The sequence below is a fragment of the Solea solea genome, chromosome 13 (assembly GCF_958295425.1).
Source record: "Solea solea chromosome 13, fSolSol10.1, whole genome shotgun sequence".
Classification (NCBI taxonomy): domain Eukaryota; kingdom Metazoa; phylum Chordata; class Actinopteri; order Pleuronectiformes; family Soleidae; genus Solea; species Solea solea.
In genome coordinates, this window is record NC_081146.1 from 5,267,895 (window position 1) to 5,294,063 (window position 26,169).

The following is a 26,169-nucleotide window of genomic DNA, read 5'->3' on the forward strand; positions in this document are numbered from 1 at the left end:
TAGATACTTCTTTAAAGGGCTGTTTCACCCATTTTCCCCCACTTGGTCAAATGAAGAATAAACTTAAAATCATTATGATGTTGCTGTGTTTGTTTAATTCGAACCCATTTTTTTATTTATTTAATTTTTCCTGATCTTTTACTCATAAAACTTGTCAGAAACACACTTAAGAGTGGTTTAGGGCTCTTATTTTGCTAAGCAGTGCCCTGGAGGTTTACACAGTATGTAAACTCAGTATAATATACTGTATATGAAATTACAAAATCACAACGTACATTGTCTCAACAATCTAACAATTTCCGTTACATTTACAAACTGAATTACCTTTTTAATTACCACGCATTTGACAGCTTGTTACATGTCATTCAAACTATTTATTTGTTATTCACTGGAAATGTGCTGCTTGGTTTCAAAAAGCATTTACATTTTAAAACAATCAAAACCAGAGAGAGAGAGAGGCCACCCATAATTTATATCAAATGTAGACTACACCCTGAGAGCTTCATGTATAAAAAATGTTTGTTATTGAAGGCATACTTCCTGTTGCCAATATGTGGTGCAATTGTTATAGAATAGAATAATGGAATCCAATATTTGATAATGCATGTTAAAGCCACTATTGGCTGATATCCATATCACATTGTGCATCCCTAGTTTTTAGTAGTTGTTCTTATAGAAGAAATACTTTTTCAAGTTTTTTGGTTTTTAGTCGTAATTATTTTAAAATAAAACACACTTTTTTATATAGTATATCTCTATAAAATAAAACTCGTGTTTTTATGTAATTTTTTGTTTTAGTTGTCATTCCACAACTGTCTTTTCTTTCATTTTTTTATTCCATAACTGTCAGCGTCATTCGTGGTGAACCGGAAGTCGTCACGCTTCGCGCATGCGCAGAACAAATGGGGTTAGATAACAGGTGACATCGACGCTATTGAATGAGGGTGAGAGAAAGGACAACTTGGATCTGCGTTAAAGAACCTGGAACTGTAGAGGGCAGCGTTGCACCTCTTTGTGTACAGACTACCGGAACTTAGGGAGAAGAAGGCGGACGTCGGACTCCTCTTGAGAAACGTGAAAGTGTTTCAGAGCATGAAGATCATCGAGTCACTAAAAACAAAGCAACAACAAAGAGGGAGGTACTACTTAAAAGCCCTTATTTGCTAACAGCTAAATCACTGTTGTTAAAAACAACTTCCGAGATTTTTGTAGACTAGTGTGACGTCACAGCCAGCAGCCCTCTGTCAGGTTAGTTGAACTCTGTGCTCTGACTTTTACCCGAGTCATTACAACGTTTCATAAACTCCAGACTTACCACTGCTAATACTAAAGCTGAGAGCAGTGAGAGGAGAAGATGACCTCCAAGAAGGTGATCCACTTGTTCTACGACGTGGTCTCTCCATACTCATGGCTTGCCTTTGAGGTGTGTGCCTTTTCATACTGTGACTGACACAATAACAATCTGTGGCATGAACACATCTTCACACTGCTGTTGCTCTCATTTGTCTTTACAGGTCATGTGCCGCTACAGAAACGTGTGGGACGTGGAGGTCAAACTGCGACCTGCTTTCCTGGGTGGCATCATGCAGAAAGCAGGTAAATCAAGAGTTACTGTTGTAGTTACCACCTTCTACTATGCATTACATGTGCTGCAGCTGAGCAGCAGTCATTTGACACGTTTTACCTTACACACTATGACATGATTAACACATCTGTGCTGATGCATCTAACACCTAGTCATTTCAAGTTATTACAAAGACATCATTCTCTAACTGTGTAACAAATATTATTCTCCCATAAAGAAGAGATGAACAGGCCACAACATGACTCACCTTAAATGCTATTGTGGATTTTTTATATCCATTTTTAGTCTGTAGATAGTGTTGTTTGGAGAATCAGTATCAGACTGATACTGATTCAAGATTCTTTATCGTCATTTCACATGGTATTAGTGAAAATACACACGTTGAAGCGGAACGGTGTTCCTGACAGTGCAAAATTCACAATGTAATAAATAGCAGAATAAAAAAGGAAAGCTAAGAACTAAAACCAATAATAACACAAGACTCTGTGACAAGACACACAGTAAAAACACACAACACAGTAACGGACAAACACAACTTGACTCAACTCGACTTGTTTTCTTTTTTACTTTTCCATTAGTTATAGTACCTGGTACCCAGTGTTTTTTTTAGTACCTGCTCTAGCGAGCTTCTAGAAGTGCCGAGCCGATGCTAAAAAGTGACGTCAACAGACTGCCGGCCACTGATTGGTCAGAGAGTCTTGTCACTGATGTCCGTCACACCCACCATAAGCGGCAAGAGCGTTACAGCGAGGATACATGTCTGCTGTTCCCAAATATACACTGTTGTCTGTCAACGAGGTGCAGACGTTCCTGTGCTTGGTGGCTGACAGGCCAGACAGAGTTGGACAGAGCCACCAGAAAAGAGTACTTCCATGTGAGAAAGTACTCTGAAGTGATGGAAAACAACGTGCCTTATACCAAACCGAGTAGAGCCGAGTAGTGCTAGAACTTGTATAATGCAAAAGCACCAATAGTGGGAATGTTTTTCTCCTGGAACACACTGTCGCACATCTGCCAGGCTGAAATGTTCTTCATATGGGTTTTCACTGATACTGTCCACCAATTATAATTTTCGCTCTTCAGTCTTTCTGTATTTACTTTCACAGTGGCTCTCTGCTGATAGATCTGCCCTCTGACTCTCTTGGTGCTGTGTTTAAGACGGCTCAGAGATACCACATTGATTAAAAACAGGACGTACCTTATTTTTTGCCAAATATGGGACGAGGTTTGCAACCCAAGAGTCACCCTACCATTACAACATGTGTTGTCACTCATGTGTCCTGCTTCTCTGCCATGACAGGCAACAAGCCTCCAGGCCTGGTTCCAAACAAGTTCCTGTACATGACAAAGGATCTGCAGCGCTTGGCTCAGTATGTGGATGTTCCTCTGAGTCCCCCCGATGACCCCTTCGAGGCCATGTTCCAAAAAGGTACGTACAAGAAAGATTAGACTGAATCACTACTGTATGGTGGACTACTGTGTATATATACTGTATTTTATAGGTAGTTTAGTCTACATGTCTACATGATTATTGCTACATGTTCACTGACGTAACATGCATTCATGTAGACCTATATTCCATGTAAACACAGCTGTAATATTAAATGAATTTCGGTCTTATTCTTGGTGTAATTAGTGTTGTTTTATTGTCTGTAATTGGTGAGCCGAAGACAATTTTCCACCTCAGTGGACAATAAAGACCTATTCTATTCTATTCTACTCTACTCTACTCTACTCTACTCTACTCTACTCTACTCTATTCTATTCCATTCCATTCCATTCCATTCTATTCTATTCTATTATCTGTGAGGTCCCCGGGATATGGTGTTAAAGGATCCAGTCAGCCTCTTGAAAACACCAGAATTCAGCTGTGTTTCTCACCGCCTAATTAATTGAAGTCTGTTATCCACACTTTTCTATTTAAATGTCAAAAACATCTGGCATTTTTATTGCTGGGCAGGCGATGTGAAAACAGTTGCTTGCTGTGACTTAACTCAGACTTGATAAGAGCACAGAGAGCAAGCCAGAGCATTAAAGTCACAGGCTGCAAACTTAAAATGATGAGCTTAAAGACGTGGAGTGATCATGTTCTGCAGGTTAATGACTACAAGCTGCACATTTGACATTTCTCTCATCTCTTAATATGAAAGTAAGGATCAGTGCAGTTTTAAGATGTAAAAATGCACTGAATTTCTCCTGAGATTGAGCTGAGGGGTTGTTTGTGGATGATTGTGTGAATGCAAATATCCCATGAAGTCACTTCAAAACATTCTCTGGAGATTCTCCTGCCAGACATAATATCCAAATGAGTTGCATGAGTGAATGCACCAGGAGAAATTTAGGAGAGTCTTCAGTGAATGAGTTTGACATTTAAGTTCTGTGTTCTCTTTTCTTAGGCTCGTTGGCTGCGATGCGATTTGTGACAGCTGTACAAGAGAGGGAAAAGGATGGAGACAGACAAGTGGAGCAGGTGTCCCGGGAACTGTGGAGAAGAATCTGGAGTGAGAACAAAGACATCACCGAACCTGCATCACTGTCCGAGGTATCAGAATATTTAACAGGCATGACTGGTTACTTGGGCTTTGTCACAAGGTCTCCTTATTTTCTTGCAGGCAGCAAAGAAAGCAGGTCTGTCTGACGGTGAAATTAAAGACGCGCTGGAGCTGTGCACCACACAGCACATCAAAGACAAGCTGAAAAACACAACCCAGGAAGCTTTCGACGTTGGGGTTCGTTGTTTTTCTGTTTCTCTTGTGGATTCAGACAAGAAAGACAAAATATTACAAATATAACAATCAGAATCTTTTTTGGTTTGTCTTCACAGGCGTTTGGCCTCCCCATGTTCATGTATCGTGTTAATGGAAATGCAGAGATATTCTTTGGATCGGACAGATTTGAGCTCATGGCTCACTGCATTGGTGAGAATACTGTTACAGTGAGACGAGATAAAAAAGTAAGATTTTTTCACACATAATCCTTTTTATTCTCTGTTTCAGGAGAGAAGTGGCTGGGACCTCAGCCGCACAAATCAACGTCCAAAATGTGAAGACTGCCCTCAAATGTGTGCTTAAAGAATCTCCACTTTTCATCTTTATGTAATGATAGATTTGATTCTTACTAATGTTTTAAAATTCAAATGTGCCTTCTCAAGCTAAGCAGCAGATTTCCAGTAAACCTGAATAACAAATAATTTGTAATAATGTAAAGAACCATTGTCCTGTGAAATACGTGCTAATTAAAAAGGTCATTCAGTCTCTAAATGACACAAATATACATGTATGGTTTCAGTACTGTTAATATCTAGATCTATATCTAATATAATTAAATGTATATACCAATAGTTTCTAAAGTACCAGTATTCTAAAGTATTCTGGACTGGATTTTGAAGTGAGCAGTGTTTAACATGCTGGTAAAGTTAACTGGAAAAAGGACTAATGCTGGTTTACTGTTGCACGCACAAACTAATAATTCAGCCTCAGGAAAGTATAATCTCATCTATAATAGATGGTTAACCACTGAGGACACAATCACAGACTGATATATGATATTTTATATACATTATGTTTGATTTAAATAATCTCAACCTGTAAAATACCTGTTTAAATACCGCTAAATATTCAAATGTGCTCTCTGAACCAAGCAGCATTCAACTTGACATGAAATGTACATGTGTCCCATTAAAATACCACACATAAGAGTGAAATTTGACAAACCAGTGAACAAACTGAACTCATCAACTTTGAACCTTTGCTGTCAGTTTAATATGTTGCACTTTTCAACAAAATACAAGTTAAAGATTCTTAGCAATGTCACTGATATGTCAGTAAAATATGCATTTTCACAGGAATGCTATTTATTTATTAACTTTATTAACTTTTTACAAATTAAGTTATCCACAAGGGTGATAAAGTTGTAACCAAACAATGTCTACAATGTCTAAAATCTGTAAATGTACTGTATGTTTCCATTTATGTCTCCTCTTGGGGACTCGCTTGATCTTTGAGTTCAGTTGGACCCAAACTGTCAGGCAGAGGTCCTGGAGATTTGTCACTGAAAACCAGGGAAAACAGTATCACTTTGTCTTTAAGTAAATCGACCAGAAACATGCGAAGGATACATTTTTCACCTGTGCCATGTGTCTTACCTCTCTCCGTCTTTCTCCGTCTGTAAAGAAATTTCATAAGAGTTATTGGCTGAAGCTTTTATTCTATGATAAAGATCTTCTGTCTCGCTGTAGGTTTTTACCTTTGGCTTCTGTGATGTGCTGCCACTTGTCTTTTTGGTAACACCAAGAGTGTCAAAGGAATGGCTCCGCACTCTGATGGCTCTCTAATAAGATGAACACAAAGGGAAGAAATGTCAATTTCAAGTCGTGGTTTTAGGAGTTTTTGAAAGTTCAGAGACAAGGGAGGCTGACATGAACCTTAAAGTTTTCAATGAATCCTCCACTACCCTCAAACGCCCCCCGAGCACCATCAGGGCCGGGCAGAGCAGATGGTGATGGATCCCCCATCATGCACTGGGAACGTGAGGTGAGTTCAGCCTGCAGACTCTCTAGGAGCGATGAACGGGTCCGGTGCTTTGTAAAGAGGGAAAGCAAACAAGGCAGGAAGTTTCATTTGCCCAAGCAAACACCCTTAAATAATTAAATGAAGTGTTGTGCCAAAGAACCCGTCTACCTCTAATTTGCTGAAGCTCTCGGCCTTGTAGCAGGAAATCTCTGCGTTGATCAGCTTGGTCAGGAGAAACTCTCTCAAGAGAGATCGCTTCAAGTCAGAACAGAGGAGAAAAGAATTTGTGGAGCATCTAAAAAAAAAGCTGAATTTAAAAATTAAACTATTTGGGAAAGCAAGGCATGGACTGAAATGTTCACTGGGAGCTCAAGCGGAGGGAAATCCAATTCTGCTGGGTTGATGATCAAAGCAAAAGTGTGTAATTTAAAGCAGAAAAGATGATTGATGATGATGATGACTACACCTGTGTTCTATGGGCTCTTTGCACTGCAGTTATTTGACATGTAACAGGAGGAAAATCATAAGTGTAAATTACACTAATAGCTGAGTTCCATTTAGCTTCCTCACCTTCAGGGTGCATGCAAGTTCACTGTCACGGAAACTGAACAGGGCAGTGATTAATGTGATACGGTAACACTCGTGCTGTTCATGGCTGCAGAGCAGCGGGCCCATCCAACTGTCTCTATGAGCCAGGATGCCAACATGAACAATAGGAGGGCCCTAAAACAGACGCAACTAAATGGAATTCAGCCATAACTCACTGTGCTATTAACACTAGTACTTTTCTTCTGCTGACTCATGCTGCTTTGTGAACAGGTTTTTAATTTCTGTTTAGCTACTTTTTTTTCCCTTCCACCTTCTGTGTTTCTGTTTTTTGGATTTTGGTCATGTCTTTCATTATGTTGTATTTGTCTAGTTTTACCGTTCTATTTCATTTTCTTGTTTTTTTAATTGCTTTTTTTCCTCCAGTGTTTCTTTGCTATTCCTCTGCCTGCTCACTCCTTCCACACCTGCCCTCCCACTGCCCTGATCCAAGTGTTTTTCTTTGAGCCGATCCCCTTCCATTCTGTTTCTCCTCCTCATTCCCCTTCACCTGTGTGTCTCCTTCAATTCGGCCATATTTTAGTAGTCCAAAATTTAAGTTCAGTTCTTTGGTCAGCCGGTGCAGAGTCTTTTAGTTATGTTCCTGTTTGTTTTGTACCCTGCTAATCAGCTTTGATGAGAGGGCATTCATTTGGAATACATTTGAACTCTAGCATTTTGGTCCAACTCCTGAACTCTCTGGAGTAAGATGAGGTTATGTTTATCTGAAAGTTGAAGGCCAGTTGCTGGTGTAAACCGATTGAGTGACGTGATGTCCAGAGCTCCATCGCTGTATATATGGGGAGTTAAAAAGGGGAACTGATAACAGATGTGTGGGTGTGGCGATCCTAAGTAGCAGACAGGAAGGAGACAGGGATTGCAACAAGCATTACCATCTAAGATAGGTTTTTGTGAGTATTGAAAAACATAAAAGCAGCAGGTGACTCGTTGCACTTGTTGATTCTTACGTCAGTGAAGATGGGAGGTTCTGGGATGACTGGACCAAAAGGAGGAACGTCCTCTCTGGCAGTGACAGACACCTGTGGAAATCAGATAACAACTGTGGGAGCATGTCTCATAAACTGACTCCAATGCTATTATGAGCTAATTACAGCTTTTTACAGATATGGATATCACCTGAGCTTAATATTGACAAAACATTGCATTCCATTTCATAGTTTGTCCATCAGGGGGCAGTGACAAACACATTTTTCAAGTGTAAAATGTCCACATACTTAACTGCCTTGATCAAAGAACCAAATGTGGGATCACGTTATCAAAAAACGATTTATATGCTTTTTTTTGAAAAAACCCATTGATGCCCTTGCTTTTTATGTAATGTACTGGTATAGAGGTGATAGGTTTAAACCCAGGACTCTGCAGTAAGAGTGTTCCCACTGTTTCAGATACCAATTGCAGCATTGTTTTCCAAAATCCAGAGCCTATTGAGCTTGATAAAACTTTAGAAGAAAATCTGTAATCAAATTCAATGCTCTTTATTAACTCACCTGGTATGATGGTCCACCTGTCTCCTCCTCCTCCTCCTCCTCCTCCCTCTGAATCCTCCTGACCACCAGGAAACAGTGCAGGAAGTGAGACTTGACAACATTGGAGAGAAAGGGAGTTTGGCCCTCCTGGTACACCAAAGCTACAATGTCGTTACCAATGTGCCTTTTTCTTTGTAACTGTGTAGGATGTTGGCAAAGAGGAGGGGGAAAGGTGTGTCAATGTCTGATCAAGTAAGTTGCTTTAAAAAAGAAAGTGTTCATCTAGCAATCAGTAACTGACCTGCTGTGGGTCGCCCTCTGTGAAAGGCAGTTTAGTTGCGACATGGAACATGATTTCTCTTCCTTGAAAGGAAGTAAAGACTGCTTCACTTCCTGTCTGGCCCTGACACACATCCAGTCCTCCTCTGAACCTGGGAAAGGGAGCGTGAGGAGGAGAAAAGGTTTAATTGTATGCACTGCATTTTTTATTTCTGCAACAAAACAACAGCATCACACTTTTTACCCTGTGAAGCCTTGCAGCTGAACTGTCTCTCCCATAACGGACAGGAACTCTTTAAACTCATCACTTTCATCATTGTTACTAAGTATGTCCTCCTCAGTGAGCTAAACAGAGACGGATGGTGTCTGAGAGGGCGTGGTTAAGACACGGTGCCATATTTTTTAAATGAAAATACAGGACACTGTGAAGTCAAGCACCAGCCCTTACCTGTCCATCTCTCTGGTACAAAATGCCAAACTTGAAATTAGGAGACACTCTGTGTTCGTCAAATGCAGTGATGAGTTCTGGAGCCTGAGGGATAAGAAAGAGTGGTGAAATTAGATTATTATTGGTCTGTCTTTCCTGATGATTAGTAGTAATATTAGTTATGTTAGAGAGTGACTGATGTTAGACCGTTACCTTGAGGTAACTGACTGCTTCAAACTTTGACACAGTCACTCTGTCACAGAGCATCTAGGGAAAGAAGATTGGTTTCTCTTTAGATAAACCATCTGTGACAGAAATGTACATTCTAGAGTCAGAATATTTTTATAGCATGATTTTAGTCGAGCAGTCTTACCTTTGTTAACTCAACAGCTGATGGGATGTGAGGGAAGAGAGACGTTGAGAAAATTCCATGCAAAGAGCACTCCTTCATCCTGTGAGAAAAAGCAATATTTTTCTGTGAAACAGGAAATTACCAAACGCAACTGACTGAGTCATTCAAAGACAAATTCTCACACATGCAGGAATATTCTTGCTATTCTTTATATTAGATCTGCTGTGGACATCATTCTATCCAGTGAAGCTCAAACATCCAAGTGGGCAAATAAACATAAAAATAAACTCACCAGCCACTTTATTAGGTACAAATGTTCAACTGCATGTTATCACAAATGTCAAATATATCTATTATCAGCCAATTACATGGCACCAACTTAATGCATTTAGGAATGCAGACATTATCAAGACAACCTGGCGAAGTTAAAAAAATGTCTCAATGATGCCATAGGTAAAAGTACAATGACCTGACCTGGTAACTTAAGATTTAGAGTGGCAACAATTTACCACAACAGTAACTCAAATAACCACTCGTTACAACCAAGGTATGCAGAGAAGCATCAGGTCAAAATGTCCAGAGATCTTAACCTTAGAATGACCCGCAGTTTATTCTCCTCTTCCTCCAAACACACAGAGAGGACCAGTGGCCCCAAAGATGGATCCACTGCTGTGAAGGAGTGGTGGTACTAGGGAGGAAAAGTGATATATTTATTGAGATTGTACAAAAGTTATTCATTTATATCCTGAGATAAAACATTTTTTATGACAACTACAAACCCTTGAGCAGAAGACCTCACGGTAGACTTTGGCTTCTCCATCTCTTTCCATAATATCGTAGCTCTCTGGATCAAGGCCATAGTGGGAGGATGTGGGACTTACATCTACAAGCTTCTCCAGTGGGGGGTCTATCCACCAGCCCCCCGACTTTGAAGGGAGAATGAGTGGCAAGTCTCCATCTAATGTTAAAATCTGAGACTTAAATAGACACAAAAGATCACCTGATACAGCTGATGAGGGCTTGACTTCTTTATTGTTTATGTTTATGTTAAAAATGATCATGAAAAGTCGGTGTCAACACACACACACACACACACACACACACACACACACATGCACAAACACAAACACAAACACAGTGTGAGAGTCATTTCTGTGTTTGTTTGTAATTCTCAGATAGAAGACTAACCTTCAGAGGCAGAGGAAACTCGCAGCGCTGCTCATTGATCCTGCTGCCCTGATGGACAAGAACAACCAGAATAAACCTCTGCTGTTCAGGTATAGCTGGACACACACACCCACACGTAACACAACACAGATCAATCACCCTGCAACTCACCTGCAGCTTTTCAATGATTTCAAACAGCTCCGTGTCCTGATATGAAAACCACAGTCAGATAGAAAGCAGATGGAGAGAAAGAGGGGGAGAAACATGGGGAAGAAGAGGAACATGACAAATGACTCAGCTGTGAGTGAAAGCTGACTTCTCAGATCCGTCTATGGAAAGGCATTTAGGAGATTTGATTAGACTAAGAAAGGAAGGCGTATAATGAACATGATAATGGTATCACCCTCTGGTTGCTGCTGGCAGAGTGGGACGACTTGCTGTCACTGGCAGGAGAATCCAGGATGTCCAGTATGTTGTCTCCTGCAGGTTCAGGTCTGCAGCAACAGGTTGTTTTACACAAGACAGCACACTGTTTCCCTTCTCATGCAGTTTTGCTGGTGTTATAATGTTTACAATATACAATAAAGTTTGAATATTAACACAAAGGAGCTGTGATAAAATGGACACCTTATCCTCACCTCATCTCATTCCCACATGTGAATTTATCCACGCTGTAAACGGAAAGGCAGTGAGAGATACTCAGAAAGTACAACGGTCATTGTAAACTGACAGGATGACTAAAAATGATGCTGTAGATTCAGTATTTGTAGCTACAGATGTGACTTTTAGTCATTGTTAGTAAGAGATAAATCATGTGTTTACTCACCCTCCATATGCACCGAATGTGAAACTTCTCTTCCTGGAGAAGGACATGTCATTCCTCTTCTCTCTTTGCGTGGCTTTGGTGTCACTGTCACTGTTACATGTCAGTGTGTAGCACAGTCAATCAGGGCTGGCTAAGGGTTGAATTAATTCACTCTATCATTCTGACTCTCCTCCTCCTTCTCCTCCCTGCCCCCTGCCTCTCACTCATTTAAGCTTCCCTTTCCTCCTCTCTGTCCTGCTGTCAGACAGACAGACAGGCAGGCAGCTTTAACCCACTCAGGGTCGCAGGTGCAGGACCCTTTACCACCCATGCAGAGGACACAGTCAGGCTGTTTTTATGTGCCATTAACACAGTGTGCTTAAGTAAACACGTGTTTCGCAGGTAGCCTGAGCTGTAAACAAAACAAAACAAAGCAAAACAAAGCAAAAACTTGTAAATAAATGAAGAAAGGAAGGAGACATTTCCTCCCAGGCCAGTTACCCTTTGAGTCAGTGAAGAGCATCAATTATTAACAGCACACACAGTGAGGGTGAGGAGATAGACAGCAGGGAAGGGTGAAGCAGGCCTCTGGGAGAGAGACAGAGAGAGAAAGAAAGAGAAAGTGAGTGAGAGAGAGAGAATGTGAGGAGGGGGAGAAGAGAAAAATTTTGGTGCATGTATAAATGATCTATCATGACACATTATGACATTATGTCTATTAACTCTGAATATGAATTACAGTAAATTATGTTTGTGCAAGAAGTTGAAAGTGAATTTATCAAAGTGCCCAAAGTAAAATGTTTCTATTATAAATAAGTTAAACCATGGGGGGAGAAAGTACAGATGTAGATGTACAAATGCCACAATGTAAAAACAATTCATTGTGTGTTAAAGTCTGATTGACACAATGTACTGTTGCTATCAGTGTGAAGGAAATGTTTGTCCTGCAGAAAAATAGCCATGTGTCATTAGTTTATTTTTGTTGTAGATTAGGTTTAGAGTAACCTGAACTACTTTATACACAGTCTGGAGAAAGGCGTCGGGTCCCTTCCAGAATCAAATATAAATCTAACATGTTGTAAAAATGAATAAAGATTGATGGTGCAAGAAAATAGAATGACATTTTGGACCTTTTAGTGGTGCTTTTGTCTGTTCCTTTTTGTGAAATATTTGTGATTTTGAATCTTCACGATATATAATTGTGCCATCGGAAGTTTTGGAACTCTTATAAATCTGGAACTGCTAATCAATCATTGAAGTTCAAAACATTCAACACACAGACCCAAATTAAGACGTATAATAACGTAATGATGAACAATGTAGAATATTTCTTTTATAACAGTAACTAGGCCCGGGCTGTTTAATAGATTTAAATAAGTGAGTTAAAATCTATCTATCTATCTATCTATCTATCTATCTATCTATCTATCTATCTATCTATCTATCTATCTATCTATAGATCGATATACAGTACACACACACACACACACATATATATATATATACACACACATATATATATTACAATATTACAATGACATATGACATATTACAATGACAGAAATGTATCTGTATCTTTAAACACCACACTCACTTTTCTTTCACACTTTTCTTTCTGTCAGCCACTACATCCATTAGTCGGACAAGTATCTACAGAGAGCTGTTTATCTGTTGGTCAATTATTTATAGAATTCATACAAGTAGATGATTCAAATTCAAAATAATCTTAAATCCACTGAGCTTTAGTATTGTGTACAGTAGGCGGTAACAGCTTAAAAGAAGTGAACCAATTGGTCACTTATAACGTCACTCAAATAGTTTTGTACAGTCATTGGTTGATGTGTAAAAATGTCCCCGCCCCATTACATCGTCTATCGTACCCGCGGAAGTTGGTTTGTAGAGAGAGGACGCGATGTTGACAATTTGCGTGAAATAGTATGACACATAGCGACATTTTATTGTTGTTCCGCCAGATATTTTCGTACACGGTTGCAGAAATAGAAGAACGGTAAGAGGAAAGACACACATATATTACGTCTCGCCCTCTTTAAATCGGAGGGAAAAGGAGCAGTCTAAGTTAGCTTGCTAGCAAGTTAGCATCGGTATTTAGCCTTCAGCGGTCGGCGTTACCTGCAAATATTACCGCAACTTAATAACAGCAGTTTTGAGTGTGTTGTTGTTATATTATAGAGACAACGAGCGCACTGTTAACTATGTAGCGACACATTCGAGACAGAAAGAGTCACAGTGAAGCTGAAGCGTAGTAAAGCTGTCTAAAAGTAAACAGTGGAGTCGATGCCACCGTATCGTTACATCCTGCATTTAGCTGTTTTCGGAGTTCACGTGTTTTGTGACTTGGTCCTATCGTAACCTCGGTGTCAGAGAGACATGTTGGAGTGTGGCATGCTGGAGCGGGACAGGCAGACTTTGCGGAGACACTCTGCCGTCCTCTGCAAACAACTGGTGGTGGATGAGATGCTGCTTCAGCTGCTGCAGGCAGAAAACATCCTGACTGAGAGCATGGCAGAGAGCATCATGGTATGAGAGCAGCGATACATGACATGTACTGTTAGTTACACTATTCACCTTACTTTAACAACATACAACTTGAATGTAACGTGTTTAAATTGTTGTTAGTATGTTGTTGCATGGTCATTAGCAGCCTCTGATCAAGTTACGCTAAGTAAATATAGGGGCATCCTAATTTCATCAAAAATCTTTTAAATAAATAGTATAAAAGGGGGAATTAAAAGGTAGCCAAACATAAAAAAACAAATCATTCATGGGCCATCGTCAGCCCTTTCAAAACATCAGCCATAGAAAAACTCATACTGGTGCACGTCTAATCACTTTCTTTAAAAATGATTCTGTTTTGGAGTGTCCAAACATTGTCACACAGTGGCAAGCCAGAGAACTAACCTTGTCACATCAGATAACTCATACTTTTCAGGTTTCATTACCATTACTTGTGTGTAAAACAAGTTGAATCAATTGTGGCAATACAGATTGTGGTTATATGTTTTTATTCAGTGGTGGTGCACTTTATAATACAATTTTATTGACATGTGACAAAAGTGTGAAGTCAATGTTAAGAGATGTGGAAATATTGAATAACATGTATGATTCCTCTAATCTTTTGTTTTCCAACGTGATTCCTTCTACTCTAGGCTGAACAAACATCTCAGAAACGATGCTGGCGTTTGCTACTTATCTTACCAAAGCGAGGGCCCAAGGCTTTTGCCAATTTCTGTGCAGCTCTGCGAGAAACTGAGCAGCAGCATCTGTGTGAACTGCTTATACAGTCACCAGAAACAGATGGCAGAGACACGCACATAGAGGTGAGTGAAAATGTCAATTAAGAGCAGTGCACATCACTGCACACACAAATCACACCCCTATAATCAGCAGATTCTTACCAAATGTAGGGCAGTTTATAGACTGTTCTTTTTTACTCGCAGAGTATTCAGCCTGAGGAACAACCAGAGGCAGGGCAACAACTCATACAGACAACAGGAAAGAAGAGAGAGGTGAGCAGAACACTTACAATCCCTTCACAAGGATAACTGCAGGTATTTATTATATTGCTGACTTTCATGAAGCAAGTACTGAACAAAAACTACTGTTGTTGTTCGCTGCCAATGAAGAGAAGAAAAATCTGTTTTTTAACAGATTATGTCTTAAATAATGTAACCATTTTTAATTTCAGATGCCTTTGGACTCTTCTTTCCCATTTCCCACCCAGGAGGATATTACAGCCAAGAGAGTGAGAACACAAGGTGAGTGATATTAGTAAAGTATTGTTTGCATTCAGTATTGTATTTGGTGTTATTGTTCTGTTTCTTGGAGACCCAGGGCCGTGTCTGACTTTTGAACAATAGAGTTTATCTGTTGTTCAGTTTTAAAACATGACTAATATGAATGAACATAAAAACATCCTAGGATTAACCAGCAGCAATTTAGGTGAAGTTCATCTGTTTGCGTTGTTCCTTATGTAATCTTATCACTGAGGAAAGTGTAAGCCTCTTTTGGTCTGTCTGTGTGTACCTGCAGGCACCACGCCCCATCAATGACTCATTAACAGCACAAAGTAGTGTTGTCACAACACTGCTGCCGGCAGGAGCACACTTTTATTTCAAAATCTTCATCAAAATTTTGGTTTATATCCATGAACTGTATATATAAATGGACATGGTCTTCTGATTGTGAACCCTCATGATTCACAATTTGACCAGTTTAACAGTTTTTGCAAGCAGAAGTTCACCACTGTCACTTGCAACCAAGCTCTTATTGGATGATAAAGGCTGTCTGTTACACTGGTGTCCACTCATATGTGTCGTATTTTATCATCTATTTTCCTCTAAATGGGAACCTAATTTACTAAATGGACCTTCTGTTCTATTGAAGAAGACCTGAAACGTTTACCAATGTTATAAATCAAGTGAGAAGTAGCAGCTCATTTCCCCCCTGGTAGCTATTTATTATACTGTTATTTGTACTAATGGCTCTATATTTGTAACAAGCAAAGCAAGGTTGTGACAATTTGTTTGTGCTACAGAGTCCATGGAGTTCAGCCTGGATGCAGACAGTCCCATCAGCACTCCTGTTCTCCCGTGCACTGTCGACTTTTACCGTTCCCACTGCCAGCAGGTAAAAACACTTTTCTTCACAAGGTCAGCTTAATTCTCTTGTGTTTTCCTTGTGGCATCTTAAGAAATACATGTTATAAGTCTTCAGTGTCATACCAATTTTCCACATGTGAGTAAATAAAGAGCACTATATGCATACAACTTTAAATCATGGGCAGAATTATTTTTCTCATTCATCTATTTTTTCCTGATTTTTATGCTGTTTTTTTTTTATATTAATTTAATGGTTTGTTTTTCCACTCCAGTCCTACAGAATGAATTCATCGCCTCGTGGCTTTGCCTTGGTGATCAGTAATGTGACCTTTGACCCTTCTGCTACTGCTGAACTTGATACCAGGAAGGGAGGAGAAGTTGACGATGAGGTCCTCAGGAAGGTCTTCACAGAACTAGACTACTTGGTTTCTGTCCACAGAGACCTCACTGCTCAGGTAACTCACTCACACACGCACGCACACACACGCAGGCTTTAGATGGAATAACAGGATGTTGTTTGTTGCTTGAAGTATTCATTTTATTCACTTGACAACTTAAAACAGGAAGTTGTTAGAGGAAAACACTTTGACCTTGAATAATTTTTAAAAATAGAGTTTGTAGAAAAGATGCAAGTTTGTTTCACTAACATTGTCTGATCTTTTTTCTGGTCACGCAATCACTAAACAAACCCATTAAAATTATTTAGCCTGCTGAGTATGGTTGTCATGGTATCACTCTCAGCTTCACACATACATGTGTAATTATTGGCTGTTTAGCTTGGGCCACACTGGATGCGTGAGCAGCATGTTTGTGTTGTGGAACATCTTGCTTTTCATTTACACACACACATTATCATTTTAGAGCAGAAGCCTTTCTCTTCTACAATAATAGAAGCACTAGAATAAAGCTCTTGCCTACTTTCTTGATGAGACATGCACAGTTCACAGCAAAACAGACCAACAAAATCATCTTTCACCACAATTTTAATGTCTATACCTATTGAATATGTCACAAACACCTTTTGTACCTGATGATTTTAGTTTACTCAGACGCACAAAGAGAGATAGAGAGAAAGGCCCCATTACACCTGGCATTAAAATGCGTTTTCTGTGATTGGATTACAATTGGATACCGCCTGACCACGTGTAAGTACAGGTGTAAATACACCCAAGGCACATATGTGACCATATTGAACAGAAGACGAGGAGTCCATACAATAGCGCAACTTCGCGTCCGGCTAACGTTGTTGATATAGCGACACACAGGATGTGGCGCTGTAGTCTGCTACTGGAAATCTTTGCAGAAGAAGAGGGGGAGGTGACGTAAGGGGGTGAGGACTGTGATCGGATAGCGATTAGATCTTGATGTGACACTGGAGACACATGTTAAATCCAGGTGTAAATGCGTGTGGTGAAGCTCTATCGGAACACTATCTGATCACAGAAAACGCATTCTAATGCCAGATGTAAAGGAGGCCAGAGAGAGAATCTGCTATTCACATTATATAATTAAAACGTACATAGGGGTTTCCTGGAGTTGTAGAGTCCACTTTCTCCAATTCAGACTACTATACAGCTACAATATTTTTATTCCGATTCAGTCTAGATACTAAAACTGCTGTGAAAGGTGTCACTTTTATGTCATTTGTTGGTGTAAATTTCATTATCAACAGAACTTTTATCTATTTTGTTAGGAACCATGTGTGTCACGTGTGAAAAATAGGAGATGCCGAAAGTCAAAAATAGTGTGTGTGAACACTTTAATCTGTTAAATATGGGCGCTGAAATTAAAAACATGACAGAACGCAGCAGCGTCGCACATGCCACACATCTGGTGTGAACCAGGCCTTAGACTAGAGGGACTGAATCAAATTACTACTTCAACGCAGAATGACTGATCATTCAGTTCAGTTACTTCCACTTATTTTATTTGAACAATTTGTTTGCTGGTACCTTCCTTTTGCCAACATTGTTGGAAAGGAACAGCATCAGCTAAAGACGACACGCAGAACAGAGTGACAACATATGACATTGGTATGTGTCAGATACAATATGAAAAGTTGGCTAAGCTTGACTTTGTGGCCTGCCTGAACGAACACAGTCCTTAATTATCAAAAAAGAAATCTGCAAACCAGATTATAGAAGCTTATCTATATTTCACCATGTCTCTCCTCTTTATTATTTGTGTAGGACATGATGTCGTGCATTGAAAACTTCTCCAGACGACCAGAACACCAGACTGTGGACAGCTGTGTGGTGTGTCTGCTTTCCCATGGAGTGGAAGGAGGGATCTACGGCACAGACGGACAGCTCCTGCAGGTCTGTTTCTCCTTTCCTTCAATTTGAGGTCAAAAAATGTGTAACTTCTTTTCAGACATTAACATGTGACACTTGGTCATTTTCAGCTGGACTTGGTGTTTAAGGCCTTTGACAATGCACACTGTCCACTGCTGCAAAATAAACCAAAGATGTTTTTTATCCAGGCCTGCAGAGGAGGTAAGTCTGTGTAATTAGGAAGCAATCCAGATAGCTGTCAAGAATCATAATAAACGTAATACAATAAATATAAAACTGATGTTTTTAGTGACTACTATGATATCTGAGTAAATGTTAGTGTTTATACTCTATGTACTGTATGTGTTAAATCTCTGCTGCATCCTGAAACCAGGAACAGACGACAGCCCAGCCTGTTCCCCTACATGTACACATACAGTACATGTCTTTTCTTTAGTTAGAGCGTGTAATTATCCTGTAACTTAACATGCTCCCAACTAATTATTCAGTCTCTGTAATAATGGAGGTTATGGCTCTGACTACATAGATGATGGCCCTGACAAATCCTCACACCCCTCAGGAGCAATTCTAATTACTGTCTCCTCACTTCACCACAGAGCCCACTGCAGGTGCCAGGGCATCATGATGTGGTTAGCCAAATATTGTTGTGCTCCGGTGTTCAGGATTTAATGGGTTATGAAAATGCTGCTGCTGTTGTTGTTGTTTTCATAATAACTCTGCTGAACATTGTGTCCCCTATGTGATATTTTAGCTTGTCCCTGATCAATAATCAGGCTTTGTCTGGGATTTACTCTGAAGTTACATGATATGTTTCTGCATGGCTTCTGCACATCAACAGTGACATGATTGTGTAAATAATTTGAAAAGGACAAGATACAAATTGCTTCACAGGCAGAAACAGGTGGAGTCATTGTCTAGTGAGGAGTTGTTTAGTCATTTTACATGAATTTAGGATTTTGAGGAAGTTTTAGTTTCGTGAACACGGAACAGTCCCTGCTTTATTTGAATATTTTACTTCTTCTGTTATTGGCGACCCCTAAACGGAGAAGGTGAAAGAAGAAGTGTTATCAACAATGCACATTCTGATTGGTTAGATGTGTAGCAGACTTTGAAAATAACAACAAAAAGTGAACATTTGTAGAAGGCCTTTAGACTTTGAGCCTAAGTCGACTTCATAATTGGGTCTTATGTCGTAGTCTTTAGTCTTACAGACTGAATTTCAGTACCTCAGCTCTGTTTTTTCATCAAATATACAGTGTGTACATATGCTGTATATATAAGAAAGTCAGATGTTGGAGACTAAAGTGATACCTCGTTGTCTTCCAGAGGAGATGGACTGTGGAGTGGAGCAGATAGACGGACCAGAAAGAACCTGCTCACCGGGCTGTGAACAGCGAGATGCAGGGAGGGAAGGACAGGGTGATTCAGACCCCAGACAGAGAGGAAACCTGGGGAGGCCAAGGATTAAACTGCCCCAGCGATCGGACATGATCTGTGGTTTTGCATCTCTCAAAGGTCAGACAATTTGTAAGTTTGTACCTCTTTGTTACTCTGGCATGTATTTGTTTGTACAAATATGCAAATGTATCATTAACTGAAATATTAAAAAAAAACTGAAAAAAACAACAACTTACAAATGAACAAGTTGCTTCAGATATGCAGTAGTGGACACACACACACACATATATATATATATATATATATATATATATATATACATAAATATATATATATATGTATGTGTATATGTATATATATATATATATATATATATGTGTGTGTGTGTATGTATGTATATGTACATGTATGTATATAATAGAACTAATCAACCAGAGACAGTTGGGGGGGGGGGGTATATATACTATACTATACTACGTTTATATCAGCGCAATATCAACTGTTGAGGAATAATTAGATTATTTGTCTCTGTCCATGTCCTCACACAGAGTGACACTGAACATAGGAGCTCAGCTTCGCGGCTGAGACACAAATAGAGGTAGAGATGATTATTAGACTAAAACATTGAAATATGCCAATTCTGATATGATCATGTACTCCAAACGGACGGAGCAACATAACAAAGACAAGTTAGCTTACTGTTTTTATATGAGCTGTGATATGCAAACTGTTGCTGGCAAACTTTGCATTAGACTTTTTTATTGCCATCTATTTTTGTAAAATGCTGCCACACTGCCGATGTCAGCCAAGGTGTGGGAACCCAGCTTTTCTGTTTCCAGTAATTTACCTTCCAGATACCACCACAGCTCTGTCCTCCTACGTCCAATCTCTATGTACTGAACTATTTATTGTTTTATCACTTCCTCATGAAGGCACAGCAGCCATGAGAAACACCAAGAGAGGATCCTGGTTCATCCAGGAACTCAACACAGCACTTCGCCTCCACGCCAGAGACACTCACCTTGCAGACATTCTGGTGCAGGTGAATATAAAAGCACTAAATGTTCATATAGTGAATGCATGGTGTGAATTGTGCTGTCATGGCTGTGGTTTTCTCATCCCTTTTCTGTCTGTCTGTCTTTAGGTCAACAGGCGCATCAAGGAGCGGGAGGGCTACGCTCCAGGCACCGCCCACCATCGCTGCAAAGAGATGTCCGAGTTCACCAGCTCATTGTGCAAAGACCTCTACCTTTTCCCCAAGTACCAGCCCTAGTGTTAATGATATGCAAATATGAACATACAATGATTCTTACTCTCAGATCATTCCTTACAGTGAAAGCACACTGTTTATTCCTCTTCAGTCACTGCCACACACACATTCACAAATATCCAGCGGATATTTTCTGTGTTAAAACAGAAATACATATATATATATATATATATATATATATATATATTTGAACTTGGAACTGAGCAAGATATTAGCATACAATGTACTCATTTATCTGTGTCCATGCCAGTTGGTGGGTTTAGAGTGTAATCCTTTTTAATCTAAGACAAATTAGTTTTTTGTTTTCTCACTGCACAGCTACTTTGAGGTTTCATGCGTCTCTCTTTTTAAACTATTTTGTACACAGATCTATTTTTGTGGCTTTATTTTGTATGAGATTGTTTTTCTATTTTTAAAATCCCTTTTTGTTTTATTTTTACATGTTTGGGACGAGTTACCATTTCTTTGTTTTGTTTTTTATTGTAGTGACAGACAGGGGGCAGCACAGCAGAGAGAAATACATTTCATCTCTCTAGTCAATATTCTGCTGTATGTCCTACAGTTCAAAATGATCTTTGCTGTTATGAGCTCAGTCAGTGACAGTAATGAATTAACCGTAAATTGATAGCTGCAGGATTTGAACCACTCTCATCAGAGCTTTTCACTCTTTTGTTTTTTACTCGTACACTTAGAGGCAGCTTCAAACCAAAAACTCAGTGTTTTTGCTTGTGGATGTTCAGTCCACACACATGATTAGTTTTTTATGAACCGCAACTTTTATGAAGCCGTCCGCTACAACCCTGTTAAATTCTCCTCACCTCAGCTGTGTTACTGTGTATCTGTCAGGGGATTGTGGTGCTACATGTGGGGTCTTATACCTTCTGTATGAACTCTGACCTTTACACTTAACGGACTCCTTATAGTGTTTCTCCCTGTGCAAGTGCTACACACTTAGTCCTCCTCACCACACTGTGGTGTTAATGTATTTTATCTGATACCGTAATGGAAAAATATGAAATTCTTATGTCTTCCCAGTTTGCTACAGCCATGTGTGCCATGTGACAAAGATCTATCAGACTAATTTATCAGTGTGATGGTGCTGTCACAATAGATTGTGTCACTGAGGCACCCGCACACTCTTAGGAAATCTATTTCTCCAGACTGTGTGAGCATTGATGGTTCCCAGAAAAGGCCTGATCAGGCAGATTATGTTTTAGTTACAACAGTGTTGTAGTGAAGAAAAGAGAATATATGGTCGAAAACAGTATCGAACGTTTACCATCTGTAAGCAAAGATGCCTTTTAACTGTGTCAGGTGTTCCTGGTACACTTTATTCTGGTCTGTGCTGTGCTCAGGTCCATGGTAATAATCAGGGAAATGCTTCAAAAAAGGAAAGAATCATTGGAATAATCAAAAAAAACAAACTAGTCTTCCTGCGGAGTGACAAGTTGTGACAGTTGACGTTCACTGTCAAGATCTACTGTTGTGCCGTGTTGGGGGTTGGGAGAAGTATTTCATTCTGTCAACACCAGTCACTGCCAAATGTCCTATACAATAAACAGGCCATGGCTTTTAAACCAGACACATTTAAGTTGTCTTTCTTAATGTTTCATGTGCATATGTGGTTGTGTGTACAGACAGAGTGCATGAGGCTTCTACACCACCATGGCTGTGGCTGCTCCACTTTATGTGATCCTCCTTGCTGTTGCTGTGTTTGTGTGTGTTGTTCCCGGCGTACAGCCCGTCCTCTCCGTTCTCAGGTATAGTATAACTGGCACCCCACTATTCCGCTGCGCTCAGGTCTCTCTCTCTCGTGTTGTGAGTGGGACGTATGTATGTATCCGTCACGCTGCCTGCTGCCCAGTGATAATGTTCTTAGTGTATCAGATAGAGGCCCAGCCAGCTGTCCACAGTCATTCTCCCTTGACACACACACACGCACATGCACGTACATACGCACTGGCGGTCAGAGTAACACATTTCTCGCTGGCCTCCGGTGTAGAGATTAGGTTGTTATGTGCTGGCGTGTGGTCCATAAAGCTTGGCAGGGTTAAAGGGGATCTGTGTGTGTTTGTGTGTCTTTGTGTTTTTTTTTTATTTCGGCCGCCTGTCTCATCAGCATGAACCAGAATTCAGCGCAGTTCGAGATGTTTAGATCAACATGCATGAGTGGGATGTGGTCTCTGGGGGTGTGGAGCGGTGGTGGTGGTGGTCTTCCCTGAAGGCTTGTGAGCTTTTAGCGAATGATGTACAACATATATGCGCTGAGCTGTTTCAACCCCTCTGGATATCTGAACCTGCTACAGAGGTTAAGCAATATGGAGATCACTTTACAGTTCTGTGCATTTTTGTGGCGTGTGTTTTAGTGTAGGAGGGTACTTTTTTTCTTTCTCGCTCTCCTAAGGAGGGGGCGGCCATAGCATGTGAATGTTAGGAGGGATTGCCTTGCATCATTGGTTGATTAAGTGTGAGCTGTCATTGGGGTGTCGTGTGCACCTTTCCTGCTCACGTTGCAGGGGCAGCCCTATGGGGGGTGCCCTTCCAACCCCCACCCCACCACCACTGTCCAAACAAGAGCAACCCATCCAAAAACACACACACACACACACACCTAATGGCCGGCCGGCTGGTTGGGAGGGTGCTAAGGCTGCTAAGGGCAACAAGTGTGTGTGTGTGTGTGTGTGTGTGTGTGTTATTAGGTGTCTGCAGTTCTAATAAAGGAAAGCGCTGCGTCCTTCACTGCCTCATCAGATGGCTTTACTATGCTTTGTCCACTCGTCTGATATCTGTCCCTGTGCTTGTCAGTTCTGCAGTGGAGTTGAATGGCTCGCAGCCTCTGGATCACCTGAAGAACTGCTTTGTTGTTCAGGAGGGACGTGGGTTTTTTGGTTGTTTCTGTGTTTAACAACACGCTTGCTGTTTGAGCAGGATGTTTGTGTGTTTGTTTCTCATGGTGTAACGTGTGTGTACACAGTGTATAAGTGAGAGAGAGGGGGTGTTTGTATGGTGTTGCCCTCGTTATTGGAAATGCTGGGGTGTCCAGCGAGATTATTTTTGGATCAGTGACAGCGTGTCAATGGCTGCAGATGCGTCGCAAAGGAAGGCTCTGAGATACCAACAGACTCTGGTAGGGCTTTACCAAATCTTCTTTTACCTGCCTGCCTGTTTGCTGTCCTGCCCATCTCTAAAATGTCTCTCTCCTCGGCATTTAATGCTCCATCACCTGCTTATCTCATCTGCATCTTCCTACCTGTTGCGGCCGAACGGTTTGGGGAAAATGCTTAATTGTACTTTTTTCTGACAGGTGCTGGGATTGCAATTGACAATATTATGCAATATTATTTTTTAAGGCAGCTTTCAGCCATTCAGTATTCATTTTTGTAATGGATTAAAAATTGTTATAGAATGTTACCGCACAGCGTCGTTGAAAAAAATTAAAGGACGTAAAACATTAAAAGTGTTTAGGATTTGGTGGCATCGGGGCTGGAGTTACACACTGCAACCAACTGAATCCCATGGCGGACATGTGGACTGTTGCTGTGTAACATTAACGGCTCATTGTAAGATAGTGAAAACACAACGGTGCATAAAAAAAAAAATATGAAAACATAATTTTAATAATCCCTTAAATTCAATTTCTGTGAATAGATGCCCCTGAATCCTCCACATTGGACCTTTAACTACACTTCTTATTCAAGATGCGGTTGAGAATTAAAGATATGTATTGTTTCTAACACATTAATTGAATTGCTTAGATATCAAAAAATGTCGTTTCAAATTTTGTACAAATTATGATATACATTTAAAAAAGGGATTACTGTTATCTTTACCTTTAATCTTCCTATTCTGTATCTCATCTGCCTTCCTCCTCCTCCTCCTCTTCCCCTTTGCTGTTTTTCTTCACATTTCTGCAAACTCCATGTCATATTTATTTGTCCAGTCCTCAAACACATTATTGGTCTCTGCTTGCTTCACAACACCCACACCATGAAACATGATAAATGGAAAGTCATCCCTGCAGTAAACAGAGATTTTATTTAATATTTTCTGCGGTTCAAACACTAGGCTCTTGCATTTGAACAGGCATTGTTTTTCTTTGGATAGCCCAGGTTCTATCCTGAAGTACATTGCTCCTGTATGAACCTTCCTTCTCTCACCTATCTATCCTTCTACGCCTTCTTCGGTTGCAGCCTGGTAAAGTCATTGCTGTTTTCATGTGTTGGTGGATATAAATACCTATATACAGGAAACCTGAGCAGACAGGTTAGATGTACTTGTTGAGATGAAGTCATGTCACGATATCCTCCAGTTCATCTGTTAAAATACTCTCCCTGATTGATGGTCTTTCTTCCCAGGAACATCCTGAGATGTCTGCTGGTGCTTCACCACCACAGCCTCTTTTTTATTTATTTATTACAGTGGATGATTTTAAGTTTGATGATTTTGTGTTTGCATACATTTCTTTTAAACGTTGTTTTCTGCAGTGATGATGAATGATTGGATGGGTGAACGATAAATCAGCCAAGGTTAAAGCATTTGTTTTGTGTCTGTGTATGGATAACATACTGCATGTTAAAGGAGTGAGGATGTTGGCTCCTCTTCTCCTTTAAAAAAAAAAATAAGTCTAAATCCTGAATAAATCCTGAAACATCTCTCTCTATCTATATATAGATATAAATATAAGAATAAACCTCAGTTAATCACACTAATTACTGACTTCATGTCTCGCAGTGAAGTCGCGTGTTTCTCAGGTGTGAGAGCTTTGATTGCATCTGTGCGTGTATGCGTTTGTGTGTGAGAGGAAATTAGAGCCTTGAAGGATTTCAGGAGTTTATGTGTAGAGCTGTTAATAGATTGTTCATATAATTTATGTATTGATCGCAACATTATCTGAAGGTGTATATTTTCAGTTTGATGATTTAGCCAGCACAGTCTCCACTGATGACGGGAGTATAAATGGTAGACGTCCTCCTGTGTGTGTAAGTGTAGAGGTTAAGTGTTTTATTAAGTGTTTGGATAACTCATAACTGTTGTTTCTATTCCAGTTAATTGATAGTTTGTCATGTCAATTGTGTGTCACACTGAAAAACGGTCCCCATGAAACAAGGTTTAACATTATTATCTTTACACAATATACAGTAGAATAATACATATGCAATAATGTAAACTGAAATTTCCAAAGGTTGAACAGATTGTAAAATAATACTTAATTATTTGATATAGTAAATACAATAATATGAAATTAAATGCATTAATTCTTATAAATAAGAAGCATTAGGGTTCTGTAACCAGAAAATACAGGACATGTGTGCGCTAATATAATCTAATATTAATAAATAAACAAAGCACAATTTTCAGAACAAAATGGCTTCTACAGGCAAAGTCAGTAT

General features: G+C 39.9%; 4 protein-coding genes across 6 annotated transcripts in view; 3 read left to right on the forward strand and 1 right to left on the reverse strand.

Moving 5' to 3' along the window:
- Positions 1-916: 916 nt before the first annotated feature.
- On the forward strand, positions 917-4,858 carry gstk1 (glutathione S-transferase kappa 1). Of its 2 annotated transcripts, XM_058648780.1 has the most exons (8): positions 917-1,248; positions 1,333-1,423; positions 1,515-1,596; positions 2,886-3,014; positions 3,982-4,127; positions 4,198-4,314; positions 4,410-4,503; positions 4,582-4,858. In XM_058648780.1, the coding sequence occupies exons 2-8, from the start codon at positions 1,355-1,357 to the stop codon at positions 4,629-4,631; spliced, it is 687 nt and encodes a 228-aa protein (XP_058504763.1). In that variant the 5' UTR covers positions 917-1,248; positions 1,333-1,354; the 3' UTR covers positions 4,632-4,858. The 2 variants fall into 2 exon arrangements, with proteins under 2 accessions (XP_058504763.1, XP_058504762.1); XM_058648779.1 differs by having other exon boundaries at positions 918-1,423.
- A 465-nt stretch (positions 4,859-5,323) lies between these two features.
- On the reverse strand, positions 5,324-11,591 carry rap1gapl (RAP1 GTPase activating protein-like). The gene is made up of 19 exons (XM_058648777.1): positions 11,220-11,591; positions 11,032-11,064; positions 10,797-10,887; positions 10,565-10,600; positions 10,415-10,462; positions 10,006-10,203; positions 9,817-9,914; positions 9,248-9,326; positions 9,088-9,141; positions 8,896-8,979; positions 8,692-8,792; positions 8,470-8,599; positions 8,190-8,366; positions 7,650-7,721; positions 6,265-6,351; positions 6,009-6,164; positions 5,831-5,914; positions 5,730-5,749; positions 5,324-5,635 (listed from the first exon to the last, which is right to left on the reverse strand). The coding sequence occupies exons 1-19, from the start codon at positions 11,264-11,266 to the stop codon at positions 5,554-5,556; spliced, it is 1,677 nt and encodes a 558-aa protein (XP_058504760.1). The 5' UTR covers positions 11,267-11,591; the 3' UTR covers positions 5,324-5,553.
- A 1,490-nt stretch (positions 11,592-13,081) lies between these two features.
- casp2 (caspase 2, apoptosis-related cysteine peptidase) lies at positions 13,082-22,361 on the forward strand. Of its 2 annotated transcripts, none has more exons than XM_058648693.1 (11): positions 13,082-13,736; positions 14,366-14,536; positions 14,657-14,725; positions 14,905-14,974; positions 15,754-15,845; positions 16,090-16,272; positions 18,007-18,135; positions 18,222-18,312; positions 19,438-19,638; positions 20,442-20,551; positions 20,654-22,361. In XM_058648693.1, exons 1-11 carry the CDS (start codon positions 13,587-13,589, stop codon positions 20,780-20,782), a joined length of 1,395 nt encoding a protein of 464 aa, XP_058504676.1. In that variant the 5' UTR covers positions 13,082-13,586; the 3' UTR covers positions 20,783-22,361. The 2 variants fall into 2 exon arrangements, with proteins under 2 accessions (XP_058504676.1, XP_058504677.1); XM_058648694.1 differs by having other exon boundaries at positions 19,438-19,626.
- Positions 22,362-23,750: 1,389 nt separating this feature from the next.
- clcn1b (chloride channel, voltage-sensitive 1b) overlaps positions 23,751-26,169 on the forward strand; it is a 28,760-nt gene continuing 26,341 nt past the window's right edge. The window contains exon 1 of the mRNA XM_058648506.1: positions 23,751-23,906. Within this exon, the coding sequence (XP_058504489.1) occupies positions 23,856-23,906 (51 nt within the window). The 5' untranslated portion in view covers positions 23,751-23,855. The remainder of the gene's footprint in view (positions 23,907-26,169) is intronic.

Excerpts from the sequence above, each read along its gene's own strand:
- gstk1 (XM_058648780.1), top strand. The coding sequence starts at position 1,355 with ATGACCTCCAAGAAGGTGATCCACTTGTTCTACGACGTGGTCTCTCCA. Across the intron at positions 1,424-1,514 it reads ACTCATGGCTTGCCTTTGAG|GTCATGTGCCGCTACAGAAA; the intron begins GTGTGTGCCTTT and ends TTGTCTTTACAG. Across the intron at positions 1,597-2,885 it reads TGGCATCATGCAGAAAGCAG|GCAACAAGCCTCCAGGCCTG; the intron begins GTAAATCAAGAG and ends CTGCCATGACAG.
- rap1gapl (XM_058648777.1), bottom strand. The coding sequence starts at position 11,266 with ATGTCCTTCTCCAGGAAGAGAAGTTTCACATTCGGTGCATATGGAGG. Across the intron at positions 10,204-10,414 it reads AGTTTCCTCTGCCTCTGAAG|TCTCAGATTTTAACATTAGA; the intron begins GTTAGTCTTCTA and ends TGTCTATTTAAG. Across the intron at positions 8,793-8,895 it reads TGTACCAGAGAGATGGACAG|CTCACTGAGGAGGACATACT; the intron begins GTAAGGGCTGGT and ends GTCTCTGTTTAG.
- casp2 (XM_058648693.1), top strand. The coding sequence starts at position 13,587 with ATGTTGGAGTGTGGCATGCTGGAGCGGGACAGGCAGACTTTGCGGAGA. Across the intron at positions 14,726-14,904 it reads CAACAGGAAAGAAGAGAGAG|ATGCCTTTGGACTCTTCTTT; the intron begins GTGAGCAGAACA and ends TTTTAATTTCAG. Across the intron at positions 16,273-18,006 it reads ACAGAGACCTCACTGCTCAG|GACATGATGTCGTGCATTGA; the intron begins GTAACTCACTCA and ends TTATTTGTGTAG.